The 15,978-nt window shown below is 39.8% G+C and overlaps 1 protein-coding gene across 5 annotated transcripts in view; it reads left to right on the top strand.

Moving 5' to 3' along the window:
* Positions 1-11,314, top strand: part of osbpl1a (oxysterol binding protein-like 1A) — a 56,207-nt gene extending 44,893 nt beyond the window's left edge. For 2 of the 5 annotated variants that reach the window (XM_088919144.1, XM_088919145.1), the window contains 10 exons: positions 265-447; positions 1,002-1,109; positions 1,792-1,881; positions 2,838-2,964; positions 3,631-3,747; positions 4,264-4,387; positions 5,370-5,460; positions 6,098-6,118; positions 6,228-6,349; positions 9,785-10,020. In XM_088919144.1, the coding sequence (XP_088775270.1) occupies positions 265-447; positions 1,002-1,109; positions 1,792-1,881; positions 2,838-2,964; positions 3,631-3,747; positions 4,264-4,387; positions 5,370-5,460; positions 6,098-6,118; positions 6,228-6,349; positions 9,785-9,903 (1,102 nt within the window). In that variant the 3' untranslated portion in view covers positions 9,904-10,020. Of the gene's footprint in view, positions 1-264; positions 448-1,001; positions 1,110-1,791; positions 1,882-2,837; positions 2,965-3,630; positions 3,748-4,263; positions 4,388-4,808; positions 4,964-5,369; positions 5,461-6,097; positions 6,119-6,227; positions 6,350-9,784 lie in introns of those variants that run through there. The other 3 variants (XM_088919146.1, XM_088919147.1, XM_088919149.1) reach the window with 3 other exon arrangements.
* The last annotated feature ends 4,664 nt before the right edge of the window (positions 11,315-15,978 follow it).

Genomic DNA, 15,978 nt, shown 5'->3' with positions numbered 1-15,978 from the left:
TGTCCACCAGCCAAGATCAAATACACACCGCCTCTCGGACTCCCGGACAATTGAAATGTAGGTACTGTGTAGTTACTGTCGGGTTCCGGTCTTCCTTGCATTTGGTCAGTTTCTTCAGGGCATACAGTAGCTTAAACCATTGCAGGATTTTCTCCAGTCTGTCAAACATAATTATTTTCCCATAATTGTTCTTTTTGTAGTTGTTTCAACAAACCTACCTGCAATGATCAAAGCTGTTTGTTTTTTTTTCTTCTTTGTCCCCAGAGAGGACTTGGGTTTTAGATTAATCTCGGAGCAGGTCAGTCACCATCCACCCATCAGTGCTTTCCACGCCGAAGGATTGAAGAATGACTTTAATTTCCACGGATCTATTTATCCCAAACTCAAATTCTGGGGGAAAAGTGTGGAAGCTGAGCCCAAAGGAATTATTACACTGGAACTTCCCAAGTGAGCCAGCAGTTTTATGCCCTACTTCTTTGTCTGATTAAATGACATTTGTAGCAATACCTCGCATATCACTATGGCTGTGGTCAAAGTCAAAGCACTCTAGGTCACATCCAGTCCATTATGTTGTGCAAGCAGTAAGAGAAAATGTTCAGAAAACTAGGATTTCCAAGGTTCATTTTTAATTTGCCCCTTTTTTTCTTCTTGGCAATCTCACTTTTATAGAGCCATATCTATAAAATAAAGGCAGATATGCAAAGCAGTTAACACATTTAAAGTTTTAAGAATCTGCCAAGAAGCCTAACAGACTGTGAGTTGCAGCAGGTGTAGCCTGCTCTCCTGATGATAGGCTTCTCACAGAGCTGTGATCATAAAGAATGTCAAAATTAGTGGTGTAGTACATAAAGAGGGTTCTCCCAGAGTGATTCTATGTTTGGCTTAAGCGGCAATGAGTCATTAAGCACAGCATGTTTTGTAAATGTTGAATTACCCAAATATCCCAAAGAAATGTGTCATTAAAAAAAATTAAAATTAAAAGCCTGCACATTTTCCTATAGGTACAACGAGGCCTACACATGGTCAAATCCCACTTGCTGTGTCCACAACATCATAGTAGGACAACTGTGGATTGAGCAGTATGGGAATGTGGAAATAACCAACCACAAGTAAGAAAGTGTTGTTTATTACATTTCACATGTCAATGTAGTTTTTCTTCAATTCAGCAAATATGTTTTTCCTACACTTGTTCAAATAAGAAAGACAAGTTCAGTTGCCTGCTGGTCCAGAAGAGTATGTTTTCTTGAAGAGTCATAAAAGGGAGTCATTTTTTAATGGGGGTAGTTAGACCTGAATTATAGGTTTGGTGATTATCGAAACAGAAAATGAGACTAACAAGATATGTTTTCTCGCACAGGAGAAAACACAGGAGGCTTATTGCTAGGATTTGTCATATTTTGCCATGTGCTCCTCCACCTTGCTGGCTTTTGAACATCAACAGGCCACTCAGATCCTACAGTGTATTTAGAGGTTTCTTATCAATTAGTAATGTGCACACTGTGAATGTGAAAGTGCTTAATGACCTGTACAAAAACAGCTTGTGCACAGTGACAAACATTTTCTGGAAACTGTCACTCATAACAGCAATTTTATCAGCCACACTAAATAATCAAGGAATTATACCGATTGGCCTGCAGCACCAAACTGGTGTGAGAGGAAGGCCTGACCCAGTGGACTTCAGGGCAGAATTACTTTTTAAAAACCACCAAGAAAAACATACATTTGTACAATGGAGAGGATACAGTGCTCATTTTTAATAACTGACACTGAATAATCTTTTTTTTTTTACAGAACTGGGGAAAAATGTTGCCTGACCTTCAAGGCATGTGGCCTGTTTGGTAAAGAGCTGCACAAAGTTGAAGGTTATATTCTAGATAAAAGGTAACATTTACGGTTTTACAAAGATTCAAAGATTTGGTAAATAGTTGTACATGCATTGGAATATTACAGAATTAATGCTTGTACAACAGTTTACTAAATTTTTTACTTCTGCAAAGCACTTACTTGTGTTTCTTTAGCCCCATTTGTGCAAGAATTGTTTCTATATGATTTTAAAACAAAATATTAACATCTACTGTCTGGTCATAGTACAGTACCTGAAATGTGAAGGCCCCAAAGACTACATAGTGAACAAGAGTTAATTTCATTTTCTGTAGCAAAGTCCATATTCAGACAATAAGAAGGGGGATGTCATACAGTATCTAAGGTATTTAGTAAGACCAACCTGTATAGGAAAGAAATGCGTGTAACGGCACACAAACATACAATCTGTCTAAAAATGAAATGTTCTGCACACGTTTTCCACATGTGTTAATTCATACTCTTTCCTCTTGTTCAGCACTGCAGACTCAGGGCTGTTTAAGGTTAAAATGACTAGATCATGGTAGGCTCGAGAGAAAAGGGAAAACCTAAAAAGATAACTGAAAGAAATAAGATTAAAATTTTAAAGTGGCTTTTCTAACATTGACAGTTTAACTGCTCTAGCAGTAGGTGGCTTTAAGGGCAAACTTTGTAAAATTGATATGAAAGAACCTTTTTTCCATTTGTTAACACAAAGTGTTAAATTTGTGGAATAGACCCACATGTCCTCACTTTGAATGCAATATGCTGGCATTCTTAAGAAACAAAGGGTCGTTCAGATTACATGGTACCAGTGTCACATGCTGGATTACATCTTCTCAATATATTTTGTTAAGATAAGCTTTATATGGAAAAAGGATGCAATTTTTTGGAAAATGCAAATGCATTGTTGGCTAGTTATGAAAGTCTTTATTCTTTTAGCATAAGACTGAGGTCAAGTCTTATGGCACTGTTTTACCAACCATTTGTTTTTGCAGCAAAAAGAAGCTGTGTGCACTATATGGCAAATGGACCGAATGCCTGTACACAGTTGACGCAGCAACATTTGATGCCCACAAGAAAACAGACAAGAAGAGCTCGGAGGACAAGAAAAGCAGTAAACCAGTATGTATAAAATCTAAACACATCGACATCATAGTCTGATATGAACGTGACATTTGACGCTTAGTTTGTCCAATGCAATTAACAAAAAAAGAAATACAGACTTGACATAAACTAGGAGTTCTCGTTTTACTTAATTCAAGTTCTGAACATATTTTGTTAACAGAGGTTGTTCTCTTTTTTTTCCTTATCTAAACCAGCTCTCCTCTGTTTCAATGGAATGGAGAACTATGCAAATTAGGTGGTAGAGGCACTGGACGAGGCACTTTAGTGCCTGCTTTGAAATTCAGAACTATAACCTTTAAATTTGGCGTTTGCTAATCCAGATCGTTTTGTGTGCTTTCAGGGAATTCTCAGACAATTGCAACTTACTAAAAGAAGCAGCATCTTAACATTTTAACCATATGACATATTTTGAACATGATACATGCTGTAGTGTTTGACAGGTTTCCAAAATTAAAAGGTGGACTCGAGCACTTACTGATATGTGTAGTAGCCATACTCCTTTGTGACCTACCAGACGTCAACCACCAATGGGCAGGAAGACTCTTTCTGCATGTTGATGTTGGCCACTGTCCTGAAAGATATTAACCCTGGACTCCATGTCAGGAGCACTGAATTTGAATCCGCTGTGCTGGAACGCATCAGTGCTCTGTTTGTCCTTCACAGAGCTCCAGTGCTGAAGACCCTGATGAAATGCCACGGCCAGATGCTGAGTCTGTGCAGGTGATTCCAGGAAGTGAGCTTCTTTGGAGGATAGCCCCCAGGCCACCCAACTCGGCACAGGTGGGCGCGTTATACGCCTCCTCTGCTTGGGCTCTTTCACAGCTGCTTTAAAATAGTAACTTCATTCCAGGTGGAGGCTCATGGCTTTCAAGTATCCTAAAACGTATTTTGTGATTTGTCCAATTCAAATCACAAAATGTGTTTTTGTTAGGCTTCCCACATCAGTTTCATTTTACAGTTGAGCAGTAAGAGAGAAGGCTTTCCAATCTTTCATTTTGCTTTGCTTTAAGGTATCGCCGCTAACTTGAAACACAAGGTTGCTTGTGGGTAGAGCTAAAAGTAATTTAGTTTCAGCACTACTGAGCTATTGAATACACATCAAAAGCCTCTTAAACATTGCTCTTCAGAATACCAAAATCACTTATTAGCAAAGGGAATCACTCCTCCCACAATTTTGAATGAATGCCTATTTTGATTTGTCTCATGTCAAGATTTTTATCAGAGATGCTCCATAGCCTTGTGCTAATTACACAAATGGGAAATCTTTAGGTTATTTTGTTGTCTGTTTATTTGTAGATGTACAACTTCACCACCTTTGCCATGCAGCTGAATGAACTAGATAAAGAAATGGAAGGTGTTATTCCAAAAACAGACTGCCGGCTGAGACCCGACATTCGAGCAATGGAAAATGGAGATATAGGTAGAGTGGCATTTTGTAACTAAGGGGCTGAGAGCAATGTGGTCATTGCATGTTACTGTATTATTTCATGAACCCACAAAAGCTCAGGTTAAAACTTGTTAACCTTTCCACACAGTTCTCGCATATTCACATGGTTTAAATATTGTTTGGTGAGCTTGTTAGGAGTCCAATAGAAAATATGGAAAGAAATTCTCTTTTTTTTCCCTAATGTCTTTGTGTGGTCTTTATGTGATGGAAAAACAGGTTCTTAAATAACATAATAAGAATTGTTAAAACATTTTTTTCTAAATCCATGAATTTAACTATCCATATTTCACAGTTATAAGAATATACATGCTGGTTTAACTGCAGCTTTTATGAAGATTTAGTTTCCAGTAATGTTTGGCTGTACACTGTCCCTCCCACCCCCACCACCCTGCAGCCTGGAACCTGGGACATGGTGTGTTTTGCACGTCTGAACTCAACCAAGAGGGAGGAACTGTCCTTGGACTCCTCTGACCCTGCATTCCTTTGACACGCCACAGGCTGCACAGCTCCAGGCAGAACACTGTGTGCCTGCCAGTGCATGGAGAGTCACGCTCCCTGTGACCCCAGGAGCCCAGAAGTCCCTGGCCTTCCATGCCTCGGTGGAGCTGTGGAGCTCAGCCAGTTGTGTGCTTGTGCATGGCCACTGTCAGTCACAGTCGGCTAGTGACGGGGCCAGGTCGAACCCCAGCCTCAGGCCTGGCTTTCCCTCAAGTCTCTTCTCCCTGGCTGTGGTGGTGCCGGGGGGGGGTGGTTCTGTTCACATTTTGTATCCATATGTTGTATCAAAATAAACGCCTCTGATTAAGTAAAAAAAAAAGTCAGGAAATTGAAAATGTTCACATTTTGTATTCCCGTGTTGGGCAAACAACACCGGGTGAAAACGTATCTGGCTTCTCCATGTTTTACAAGGGCTGACAGAAATGTTCTCTGCCCCCACCCCATCCCCACTGTGCAGATCTGGCAAGCGAAGAGAAAAAGAGACTAGAGGAGAAGCAGAGAGCAGCCCGAAAAAACCGCTCCAAATCGGACGATGAGTGGAAGACCAGGTAGGCTTGTGGAATGAGGAAGGTCTTGGGCTTGTGCGGGATGGGTTTAGTGTTTGTTGCTGTCCCAGGGAATATGATTCTTCTCTGTGAGTGGTTATCAGATATTCCAGCTACAGAAATATACAACATAAAAGTATTTAAGGGGGCATACTGTACATGTCTTTAAAAAGGGTTCTCTGTATCAGTATTGTGAATAGTAAACTGCAGTACGTTTTACGTACATTACATAAACCGTTTCAATTATTTTTTAAACAAAAACAAAGATTTTTTTTTACTTACAGTTTGAGTACATTCTGTGACTTTCTCTGGGGGGAGGCCTCAACATCAGTTAAAACTGAAGTCTTGAAGTGGTCTTAAAAACATTTAAAATCAGTTGTCTCCTACACCTTTCAAAGTTTAATGTATCCTATTAATATTAATATTTAAAAAGCTATATAAGCTTATTTCACAGGATAATATGTCTATTACAGTATTAAACTTCACTGTCCTGTGAGGTTTTTTTCATCACCATTCAAAATATTGTGCTTGTTCTCAACTACTGATATTTACATTTTAACATTTTCTTTAGTCTGTTGTCATTTGTGCTGTGTGTTCTCCTAATTAGTTCCCGTTGTTTCTCTTTTCTTTTCATGAGAAGAATCCCTGCTCTCGGTCCCAGGTTTGAGTTGTTTGCGTTATGGTTTGCTTTGGTTTGTTCCAAGTAGAACCCTGTGTAGAAGTTCCACTACCAACACTGAAGTACTACAACAGATGCTTTTGTTGTGCAGAAATAAACTAAAAACACAGCAGCACAAAATGAGGAAAAGAAAACAACTGGATCTAGTTCCTGGAGTTTCTGAAATTGGTTCTGTTCAGAAGAAAAGAAAATATATATGCATCACAAATAGAGGTAATTGGATTGACTCTTCTTCCTAAAGAGATGCCAAAAATAGATTAAATTCTATTATTTTTTGTATTTATTTCTTCCTTACTGCAAAGGAATGTTCTTTAACCTTATTTCCTCCAACTGCATTGTTTCTTTGTGACTCTGAACCCTTGGAATGCTTAAAATTGCCACTCGTGTTGCACAAACTAGTAATGTGATCTTTCTGGTTTATGTTTCAGGGAAAGATAAAGTTGTTGACGGTGTCAACTTCAGCTAAGAATGTCCACTTCTAGCATTTGAACTAAGTGAAATAGCATGCACATATCACTGTGGTAATATGCTTGATAAATCAATTATACAGAGAATTAGATTCTAAAATAGCTCTTAATATTTCTATTGTGTATTTAAAAATGTTTGCTTAAGAAAATGAGTCATCAATGATTTATATCAGGAAGTTAGATTTCGTACTGGAAGTAATTGTAGGGTTTGATCTGGCCCCTCACATGCTGAAGCCGGGGAATGCATGTCTGTGATATTTCGAAGTAACAAAATAACTGCTGAATAAGTTCTAGTGCATATGCAAGACTCTCTCCTAAACATGGCATTTCTGACAGCTGAGAGAGATTGTCTAAAGAGCTGCTTGTATATTTTTGGGAGCATTATAAGAAAATGTGCTTTTGCTCTTCAGAAATGGCCATTTTTGTAACAAATGAAATGCAGTTTTTTGCACTTTATTTTATAAATCTGCTCAAACCCTCTTACCTACAGGATGCCAAGTAACCCTGCCTTTACTATCTCACCCAGGAGCTGACCGAATTGTTTTTAAAGCTTCTTCAAGCAGCCTGGTCTCATCCCTGTACAGCTTTCTCACATACTGTATAGTAACATTAGTCCTTGGCTCGTCACTCATATGAGACAGAGAACTAGACCACCTGAGTAGGGAAACATTCCCTCCTGAAGACTATGCAGAACGGCTGATCTATTTTAGACTTCCTCGATGGCTCTGTGTAGTATTCTGTCACAGACGGGCCCGGAGTAGGTCTGGCACCTGTTTAAATTTATTTCAGGAATGCCTTGCAATCGAGCTCTTGGGAGACTGTAACTGGGATATTGGTGAATCTAACAGGTGTGACCATACTAATGAGACTGTTCCCATCTTTTCTATTCCCTGGTGATTCACAGATTGCTGTCACTGGTGCCAAGAAAATCTATTTTAGTGGGCTGAATGATGCAGATTGAGATGCCACTGACTCTTACTGGTGTTCATTTATAGAAATTGTACTTAGTGAAAGAAGTGCAGATTTTCATTGTGCTTGTGCAAAAATCTGATCATGGACAAATGCTGAAAACCTGAAGAGACCATTTATGGATAAAACATTTTGCTTTGCAGCTACATGCTCTTCAGACCCTATTGATAAATGTTTTAAGCATCTAAGAGAGTTGTCTCCACTGATATGTATTGTTTTAAGTCAAAGATCGCAAAGATTTCCTTTGTTTTTTTCATGATCTGCCATCTGCAGGAATTGTCTTATTTTATAGCATCATAGGTTTTTACCATTGGTGCTGTATTTCAATAGTGTTTTCTTATTTATTCGAGTAAGCTATGTGTGGTATCAGTACAGTGACTCTGAATGTTTGTACTTCTAGTGTACAAACAGAGACTGAAGCTACTAGCAACCAGAGAATCAAGATAGAACGAACATCTTGTTTGTAAACATTCTTCTGTTCAGAATGGGGAGGTAACTGAGTGATTGTACGACACGTTCAACCAGAAAAATCTAATTCTGCACTACTAAAGCATCTGTGTAGTACTTTATAACTAACCTTTGCTATAGTAACTTGAGAAGAATAAAGAGCCCAAGTAGATGGTAACTTCAAATCCTTTTCTAATACATGTACAGTATATGGTTGTAAATTTAAAAGCATGTGCTATATAACCCAATCAGAGCAATATGTGTTTTGTATGTTCTTTTTACTTTTTAGGACTATCTATACAGTTTATGAAGTTTTCTCATCTTCTCCCAATGGTGCTTTGTTCTCAGATTGAAAAAGTTAATTTTAAATATAAAAAGGTGGAGCTATTTACTTACATGAAAGTCAGAACCAATATTATAAAAGTAGAAATGTTAAAATAACTTCCTAGTCCCCCTTGCCTTCTGGCCTTTTTAAAGAGGAAGGTCTTTCTCTAGTAATCATTGCTGATTTTTAGGCCTGACATTCAGCACAACATAAGCAAGAGTTTAAGAGTTCTGCTCTCAGAGTACTGAACAATGCAGGTCGTGCAGAGACATGAATAATTCAAGCCTCCTGGCTGTTTCTGGGTGAGTGCAGAAGAGGTGTGAATGATCTGAAGGGCACGCAGCAGACTGAGCAAAATGTGCCCTTTCGTGTAGACTTAGAACTTCACACAATATTCACTGTATGAGACTATCTAGCTGTCCTGTACATCTTTGTTCATGGCACAGTAATGTACAGTACTGATTAATTTCGTTTGCGCAATTTAGGACAGAGAGTTATCAAGGCCTGGTCTGCAAGGTCACAGAAGCCTTGGCGTAAGAATCCACTTTGTGAAGGCTGATTTGCTTCTCTGAAGTCTTGAGTTTGGACCACAGTTAGGCACTAAAACCAGCACATTTCTGCCTTGGCTCTATTAATGACAGTTGAACGTCTCACAACACAGAAATGGCATGGACAATGACCATGGTTCAAACAAGCTTGCCTTTCTGATTGCTGTACTCGTAAATTCTGCTTCTTTACCATGTCTGAATCGTTCTACATGCAATGGCCTGCCTTTTGAGTGCGTGTGTATTAAGAATGGGCTATTGAAGGGAAATGCTGTTTTCCCTTTTTTTAAAAAAAAAGTTTTCTGTGTTGTTCTAACTCAGTTTTGATTTATCTCATTGGAAAGCCACTTTTTCTCCATGTTCATTTTAAAACTGAATTAAATATTCAAGTTAAAAAGCAGGTGTAATCTGTACAATAAACTGTGACAGAGGCTCTTCCAGGAACTGAGAGTCTCTGCCATTTCTCATTGGAGCTGTGATGGCATCACTGATACATACACTTGTATGAAAGAGTGAAAACTGTCATAAGCTGTAGTTTTTCTCTTCACCCAATTCTAACTTGGGAACCACATAAATATATAATAGATGCATACTGTATGAAATGCTGGAGTAACCAAAATGGGAGACGACACAAATCAATTCATGTAATGGGGTACCACCAGCCTGTTAACCATCGCTCACAGATATGGATATCGGAGAGAAATGACTGTGCGTTCCAGTGGCTGACTCTGAAAATACAGTACATCAAATTAATTTGTGTGAAAACAAACTGCTGTTGCCTCGCATGTGAGCAATCTGAAAAAGGGGCAAAGAATTAAGTTTGGCCATTTGGCTGTGGTTGTTTGAAGTGACCTGTAATTAATTGTTCAGTGATTTATTTGTTATTGTGTCTCAGGTGGTTTCACCAGGGCCCCAACCCCTACAACAGCTCCGCAGACTGGCTATACTCCAGCGGGTACTGGGACAGGAACTATTCTCAGCTGCCTGATATTTATTGATTTCATATTTGTGTAGGACCAATGCAAGCATGACTTGTTAAAACCTGAACTTGAATTCCATTTTAATGCTTTTTTTTAAAAAAAAGACTCAATTTAAATCAAGATTGTAATCTGCTGAATTATTTTTATAGGACTTACAGACTTCTTGGTTTGTGTAAAATCCTGTCAGTAACAAATACAAACAAGCCATTTCTAATCAATGTCACGTTTGGGGTCCAAGAGATGATTTTAACACATTGCAGAGAGAATTTTAGTGATTCAAAATGCACATAGAGGCACTATAATTACCTTACAGCAGATAACATGATGTGAATAGCTGAAGTATGAGACTTAGTAGAAGTGCTCAGTGATCATTAAGACTTATTTTTTTGTCCCTGTGTTGAAGCAAAAAAATCCCCCTGGAAACAAACTAAGACTGTTTTGACCTTTGTATTGATTGACCATGTTAAACCAAGTAGACCCGTTTCTTCTTTGACGTTAACCACTCGGTTTTATGTTTAAAATGCAGTGTTTTGAGTTTAATGTGATCTGTCTCGTTGCGGTGTTTCTCCCCAGCACCAAAGGCTTGCTTCAGGAATAAAGAAGCCATTTATGTTATCTCTACAGGACTTGTACAGCAGTGAAGTGTAAAAAATGTACTTTTATTTGTAATGAAAACAGAGTTAAAGATGCTGAAGCCGGGCTGTTCTATTTCAGTGGCATTATGGTTTTTAAATTAGTGATGCCATGGCTGAGATTGTACATGTTTTATTCAAAGTGTCCATACTGGACACCCATTTCCACTCCTCAGTGTTTCTTCCCCGGAAAACCCATTTAGCCCAAGATTGTGCAATTTTCCTCTTTATTCTTTCCATGTCTAAAAAGGCATAGTCTATCTCCCGATATAAAAGTCTTGAATAGGTGCTATAAGCCTCAGAGAGAGATCAGTCTCCAGGAGGTCTCGTTCTCACCGGGGTTGAACTCAAGTTATCAGGCTTTCTGAAAGTAAATTGGACCCCCCTGAACTTATTTCTAGGTTTCATAAAAACTTGACACACAACTTTTAAGTCTTTGTTGAAGTATATAACTGGAGGAGAGTATTATGATGGAGGATAACTTATAAGTATACCACTGAATAGAATTGGTTAAATGGTTGCTGCTGTTGAGGTTAAGACACCTGTGAATGTACCCAGTATCTAGCAATACCTGTACTGTTACAGCACTGCACTGATATGTTTCTGTTTTTTGTGTGGGTAGATGCAGTAATAAGTATGAATTATGCTGTATTTAAATGTAAAAACAAAAAACGTTTTGTTGTATGTACATAAATGGGCCAATGGGCTCTTTACATACAAAGTTTTAACTCATGTTCTCATTATCATGTAATTAAAAATGTTAAAAACAGAGTTCTAAATGCTGCTAAATAAAAGCTTATTGTTGTATAGGAATAACATTGCAATTTTCTTTATTTGATTAAACAAATGTGTAGCTGATCAGTGGTAAACAGTTATATAATTATGATTAGGAACTCGCAATGTCTCATCTGTGCTGTCCAACCCCATAAAATGTTGATAAGTCTTATCTTACACAGTTTATAAGAAGTGCAGCCTCAACAGTTTTTCATTTTCTCTGCTGCAGATGGTAATAAGAGCCTAGATTCTCTGTGTGCATCCTTATTTTTTATTTGAAATGACCAGAAAGGACGAACGTAGCTTTGAACACATACATTTATTAACAGCGGAAACAGTAGGTGAATGTTTATCTTCCAGATGTAAACCACTTCAGGTCTCTGTGTTCCTGAGGAGGTCAGACTGCCAGTTGTGCTGTTACAGAAAGATTTAATTTGCATGTTAATACATGAGTTAAACTGCTAAGGCTGACCTTTTATTTTTACCATTTGTTAAAATAAATCTGATTCAGTCATTCTATCAATCTTCCTGGAGTCTTCTCAATTGTAGATTTAACTATTAACCAATAGTGAAATGTTTAGTATTTCTAGGTATAAAATCTAAGATTAAATGCATTCATGTTAAGATTTTACTTGATGTTACGTAGGTAGGACTAGAAGGGGTCCTGTTTTAGAATTTATGGTGAAATCCATCTGGTCATTTTCAAGATAATAAAAAAAGACATGACAAACGTGAGATTTTATTAGAAAAAAAACTAAGTTTTTAAAAAAAAATACCCTTACAGATTCCTCAAGATAAATGCCATATTCTGACAAATTACATTGAATGGACAATGGAAAAACGCCCCTCCTTTCTCCTTTGACAGTAATTGGAAGCAGTTGTGATGGTAGTTAGGTTGGGGTCCTTTTCTCCATCATTTCAAGCAAATAGGATGATGTACAGTAACGAACTTCTGAAGGGACTGAGGTCAGATAGGTGTGGGAAGAGCTGTGTCCCAAAGTGGGGAGCTTACAGTGTGATAAAGCAATCCTAGTCCTCGCTTTGATTTCAGTCTGATCACCTACTGTACTTTGATTACTTATAATCACCAAGTAGCATTAGTAAACTGACATCTCACACGACTGGGACTCCAAATTAGAGAATCTGCCAATCTACTGTAAACATGTACAGTACAAGCAAGCTTCCTACGGTACTTTGGCAATCTAAAATGAACACAAGCATTAACATTCTTTCCATACCTAAGTGCTGTCGGTGATGTCTAAATAGATCCCTTTGGGTGGGGCACTGTAGGGGCGTCTGCTCCCGTGTTCCCCCTGCAAGGACGCATTGACCAGGCTGCCAACTGGTACATATGCTGGGGAACAGACTGGAATGACGGCGCTGGCTCTCCAGGTCTGTGGAGGATCCTCTACATCTCTCTGCGCAGGTCGGACCTAACTGAACGCACCGCAAGGGAGTGGGTTTCTCTGCAGAAACGGCTGGGCTCCTGGCGTCACGAGCACCGCCGGGGCTAAGGACTGAGCCTGCGGAAACGGCAAGAACTGCCCTTCTGCCCGCCAGGCACTGAGCGGGGGCACCGGGCTGGGGTGAAGAACGCCGCTTTGACAGACGCCGCAGTGATGACAGTATTGCTGAAAAACAGGACGAGGCGTTGGCCCGAGAAAAAGCATTTGCTGCTGCTAGAAAGTGTGCGGCAGCTGTCCGTGGGAAGCAGCGTGTGAACTTCCTTGTGCCGCAAAATTGCTGAGCTGGTAGAGAACCCAAATGTCATTCTCGAGGTTGCCTTGAACAGCACTGCTGGACACTTCCTCGGATAAGAGGGAGGTTTCCTGAGCCGTCTTTTGTTGTTCCTCATCTGCCAGAAGAGCAAAAGCGCATTTGCATCTCAAACAGTCTTTTAACTGTCTGCTTTCAAGCATGGACTGTATGAAGTTTTACACACACATACACAGGGGTCTTTCCTAGTATGTTCAATCTATTATACAATTTGAATCCATTTCAACATTTTCCATGAAACAGCTCACTGGTAGTTAACATGTAGAATTTTTTTCAGTTATGAACCTCTTGGCTGGCTCTGGTCCTCTGGGTAATTCAGACTGTGCATTGCGGTTAAAAACGGGAGTTTTGTTGGACAGTGTTTCCTGAAGAACAGCCATGTGTGTTGTGCCATATTCACCAGTTCTTAGTGAAGATTCTCTCCCTTTTTCTAAAGGGGCACTGACTAAATAATGTGCTGTTGAAGACTGTGCTCTAGCAAGGGCAGTTGCATGTGGTATTGTCCCCAGAACAGGGTATTCAGGAGCAGGAGCTTGATTGATTTCTTCCGGGAGTCTTTCTAAATCTGGGCTCTTTTTACCATCTTCTTTAGCTTGTGCCACAGTGTGGACTGCTGCTGTCTTAAGAAGGTCTTTTCCAACAATTAAACCACCTTCTGTGCCTGTCAGAATAGCACCAGGGCTACCGACCACAACTGCAGCTGCAATACTTTCTTCTGCTCTGGCTGCTGAAATGTCTGGACAAGCAAATCCTTTGGGAATTCCCTGCAGAGAGATGTCTCTTCCCCTGGTGCCTGGCGCAATGACAGCAGGGACATTCTCGGAGCAAGAGATAATGAAAGCTGCTTCTTTGGAGCTCTCCGTCTCAGAAAGCCTTCCTACAGGGACCGCACCTCCCGCCCTGCTTGACAGACTGCCAGCAGGATTGACACACGAAGTAGGGATCTGTGCAGCTTTGTCGTTTTTTGCCTGAGCATTAGGCAATTTCAATTTCCCTGGAACACAAGGGGAGTTGCAACTAACAATATGCACCCCCTGAGATCCCAGCACGGGGTCTGAGTAAAAGGATTCCTGTTGATGAGATGCTGTTGGAGGAGGCGTGTCAGGCACTGTGTTCTCTGCACCGGGCTCTTGTGAAGCAGCCTCAACAGTCTGCCTGAGGAGCTCTGATGAGCCCTGCCTGTCGGCAGCTGAAACTGCAACATCCCCAGCTGCCTCTGCTGGCGTTGAGATTGCTCCTCTCTCTGCTCTTCTCTCTGCTTCAAAGCCATCTGATCACAACCTGGCAGCTGAAAGCAGGTTTCTTATTTTGAAAGCTTTGTAACTAGACAAATGTCTACTTTAACGAAAATAAAAACATGAAATAGTTTACAGGTGTAAAAATAAAAATCTACATTAATTACAGTACCTATTGGTCCATCTGCATCATATTTATGCTTTGATCTCTTTAGTAACAGCTACACTTTCAGTACAATGAAAAACAAAATGCTAGTATGCAAAGGAACAAGTAATAGGTTTATTCCATGCTGAAAAAAAGAAGAAAGAGAACACAACGTTTCGGCCGTGGAGCCTTTTTCAGGTTTTGCAGTTTTGCAGCCTACGCATGCTGACGCAGCTACCCACCTGAACTACAAAATGCTAGTATTATTGATATTTTCTGCAATAGATAAAGTTGTCCAACATTATGGATTTTGGAGTTTCACATATCTTACACTTTAAAATGCAGTATAGTCAATTCAGCCCTTGTGCATTTCTAGAACATGATTTATAGTTTAGGGATAATGCATAGTACTAGAACGGGTCCTAAAATAGTATTCTGTATGAGCTGAAATGTTCCAATGTTTATTATATGTAATAAACCATGTTTATTAAACAGGGGTGCAGAGTGGCGCAACAGTTAGCATTATTGGCTTTAATTCTGGACCAGGCTGCTTGTCCCATGTGGAGTTTGTATGTTCTCCGTGTGTTTGTGTGGTTTTCCAGCTGCTCCGGTTTCCTCCCGGAAGTACATGCTGGAGGGTTGATTGGCTTCTGAGAAAACTGGCCCTGGTGTGGGTGAGTCTGTGTGTGCCCTGCGCAGGACTGGCATCCTGTCCAGGGTGTATCCTGCCTTGTGCCTATTGCTTGCAGGGATAGGCTCCAGCTCCCCAGTGACCCTGAGTTGGGTAAAGATGTTAGAAAATAGACGGTGTGGCATTACGTGTGGGCATGTTCAGTGAGGAGGCGGAGCCCTGGATTAAGGGTGACGTGTTGCCTTAGTAACCGCAGCTGTCCTAGCTGATTAAGGACGAGACGCAGCTGTGGGGCCCTTTAAGACACACGGAGCTCCTCCTGGAGGGGAGAGCAGACCCCTGCAAGGGGAGGACCTTACGGCCACAGCCCCGGAGGGGGATTGTTACTGAGCGTAAGGCTGTTGTTTTTTCGGTTATTAAACAGAAAACGAAGGGTACAGCTAAGGGGGCAATACTCAGATTGGAGTGATGTAAATAGTGGAGCACCACAGGGATCCACAAGGATGACCACTGCTCTTCTTTGTTTATATTAATGATACAGTACAATATAATTAGTAGGCACATCAAATTTGCAGAAGGTACCTAATTAAGAACACTGTAGAAAATGTAAATCAAATTAAAAATATTTCGATATTTGGATAAAATATTTAGATAAAATTTAAAACGTGACAAATATCTGGCAGATAATGTTTAATGTAGAGAAGTGTTGGCTTTTGCATGCAGGTAGTAAAAGCATAATCTAGAAATACAAACTTGAAAATACTGAAGTGCAAGAGGCTTTTAATGAGAAAAAAACTTTGGTCTTTATAGTATGTTCATGTACATCATTTACATCTTCTAAATAATGTAGGGAAGCAATTAAAATGGTGAAATAATATGCTCAGATCTATATTTAAAAGCATGGAATTTAAATCAA

The sequence above is a fragment of the Atractosteus spatula genome, chromosome 6, assembly GCF_055471065.1.
Source record: "Atractosteus spatula isolate fAtrSpa1 chromosome 6, fAtrSpa1.hap1, whole genome shotgun sequence".
NCBI lineage: Eukaryota > Metazoa > Chordata > Actinopteri > Semionotiformes > Lepisosteidae > Atractosteus > Atractosteus spatula.
The sequence above is the reverse complement of the archived record's forward strand: the minus strand, read 5'-3'. Positions and strand labels throughout refer to the sequence as shown.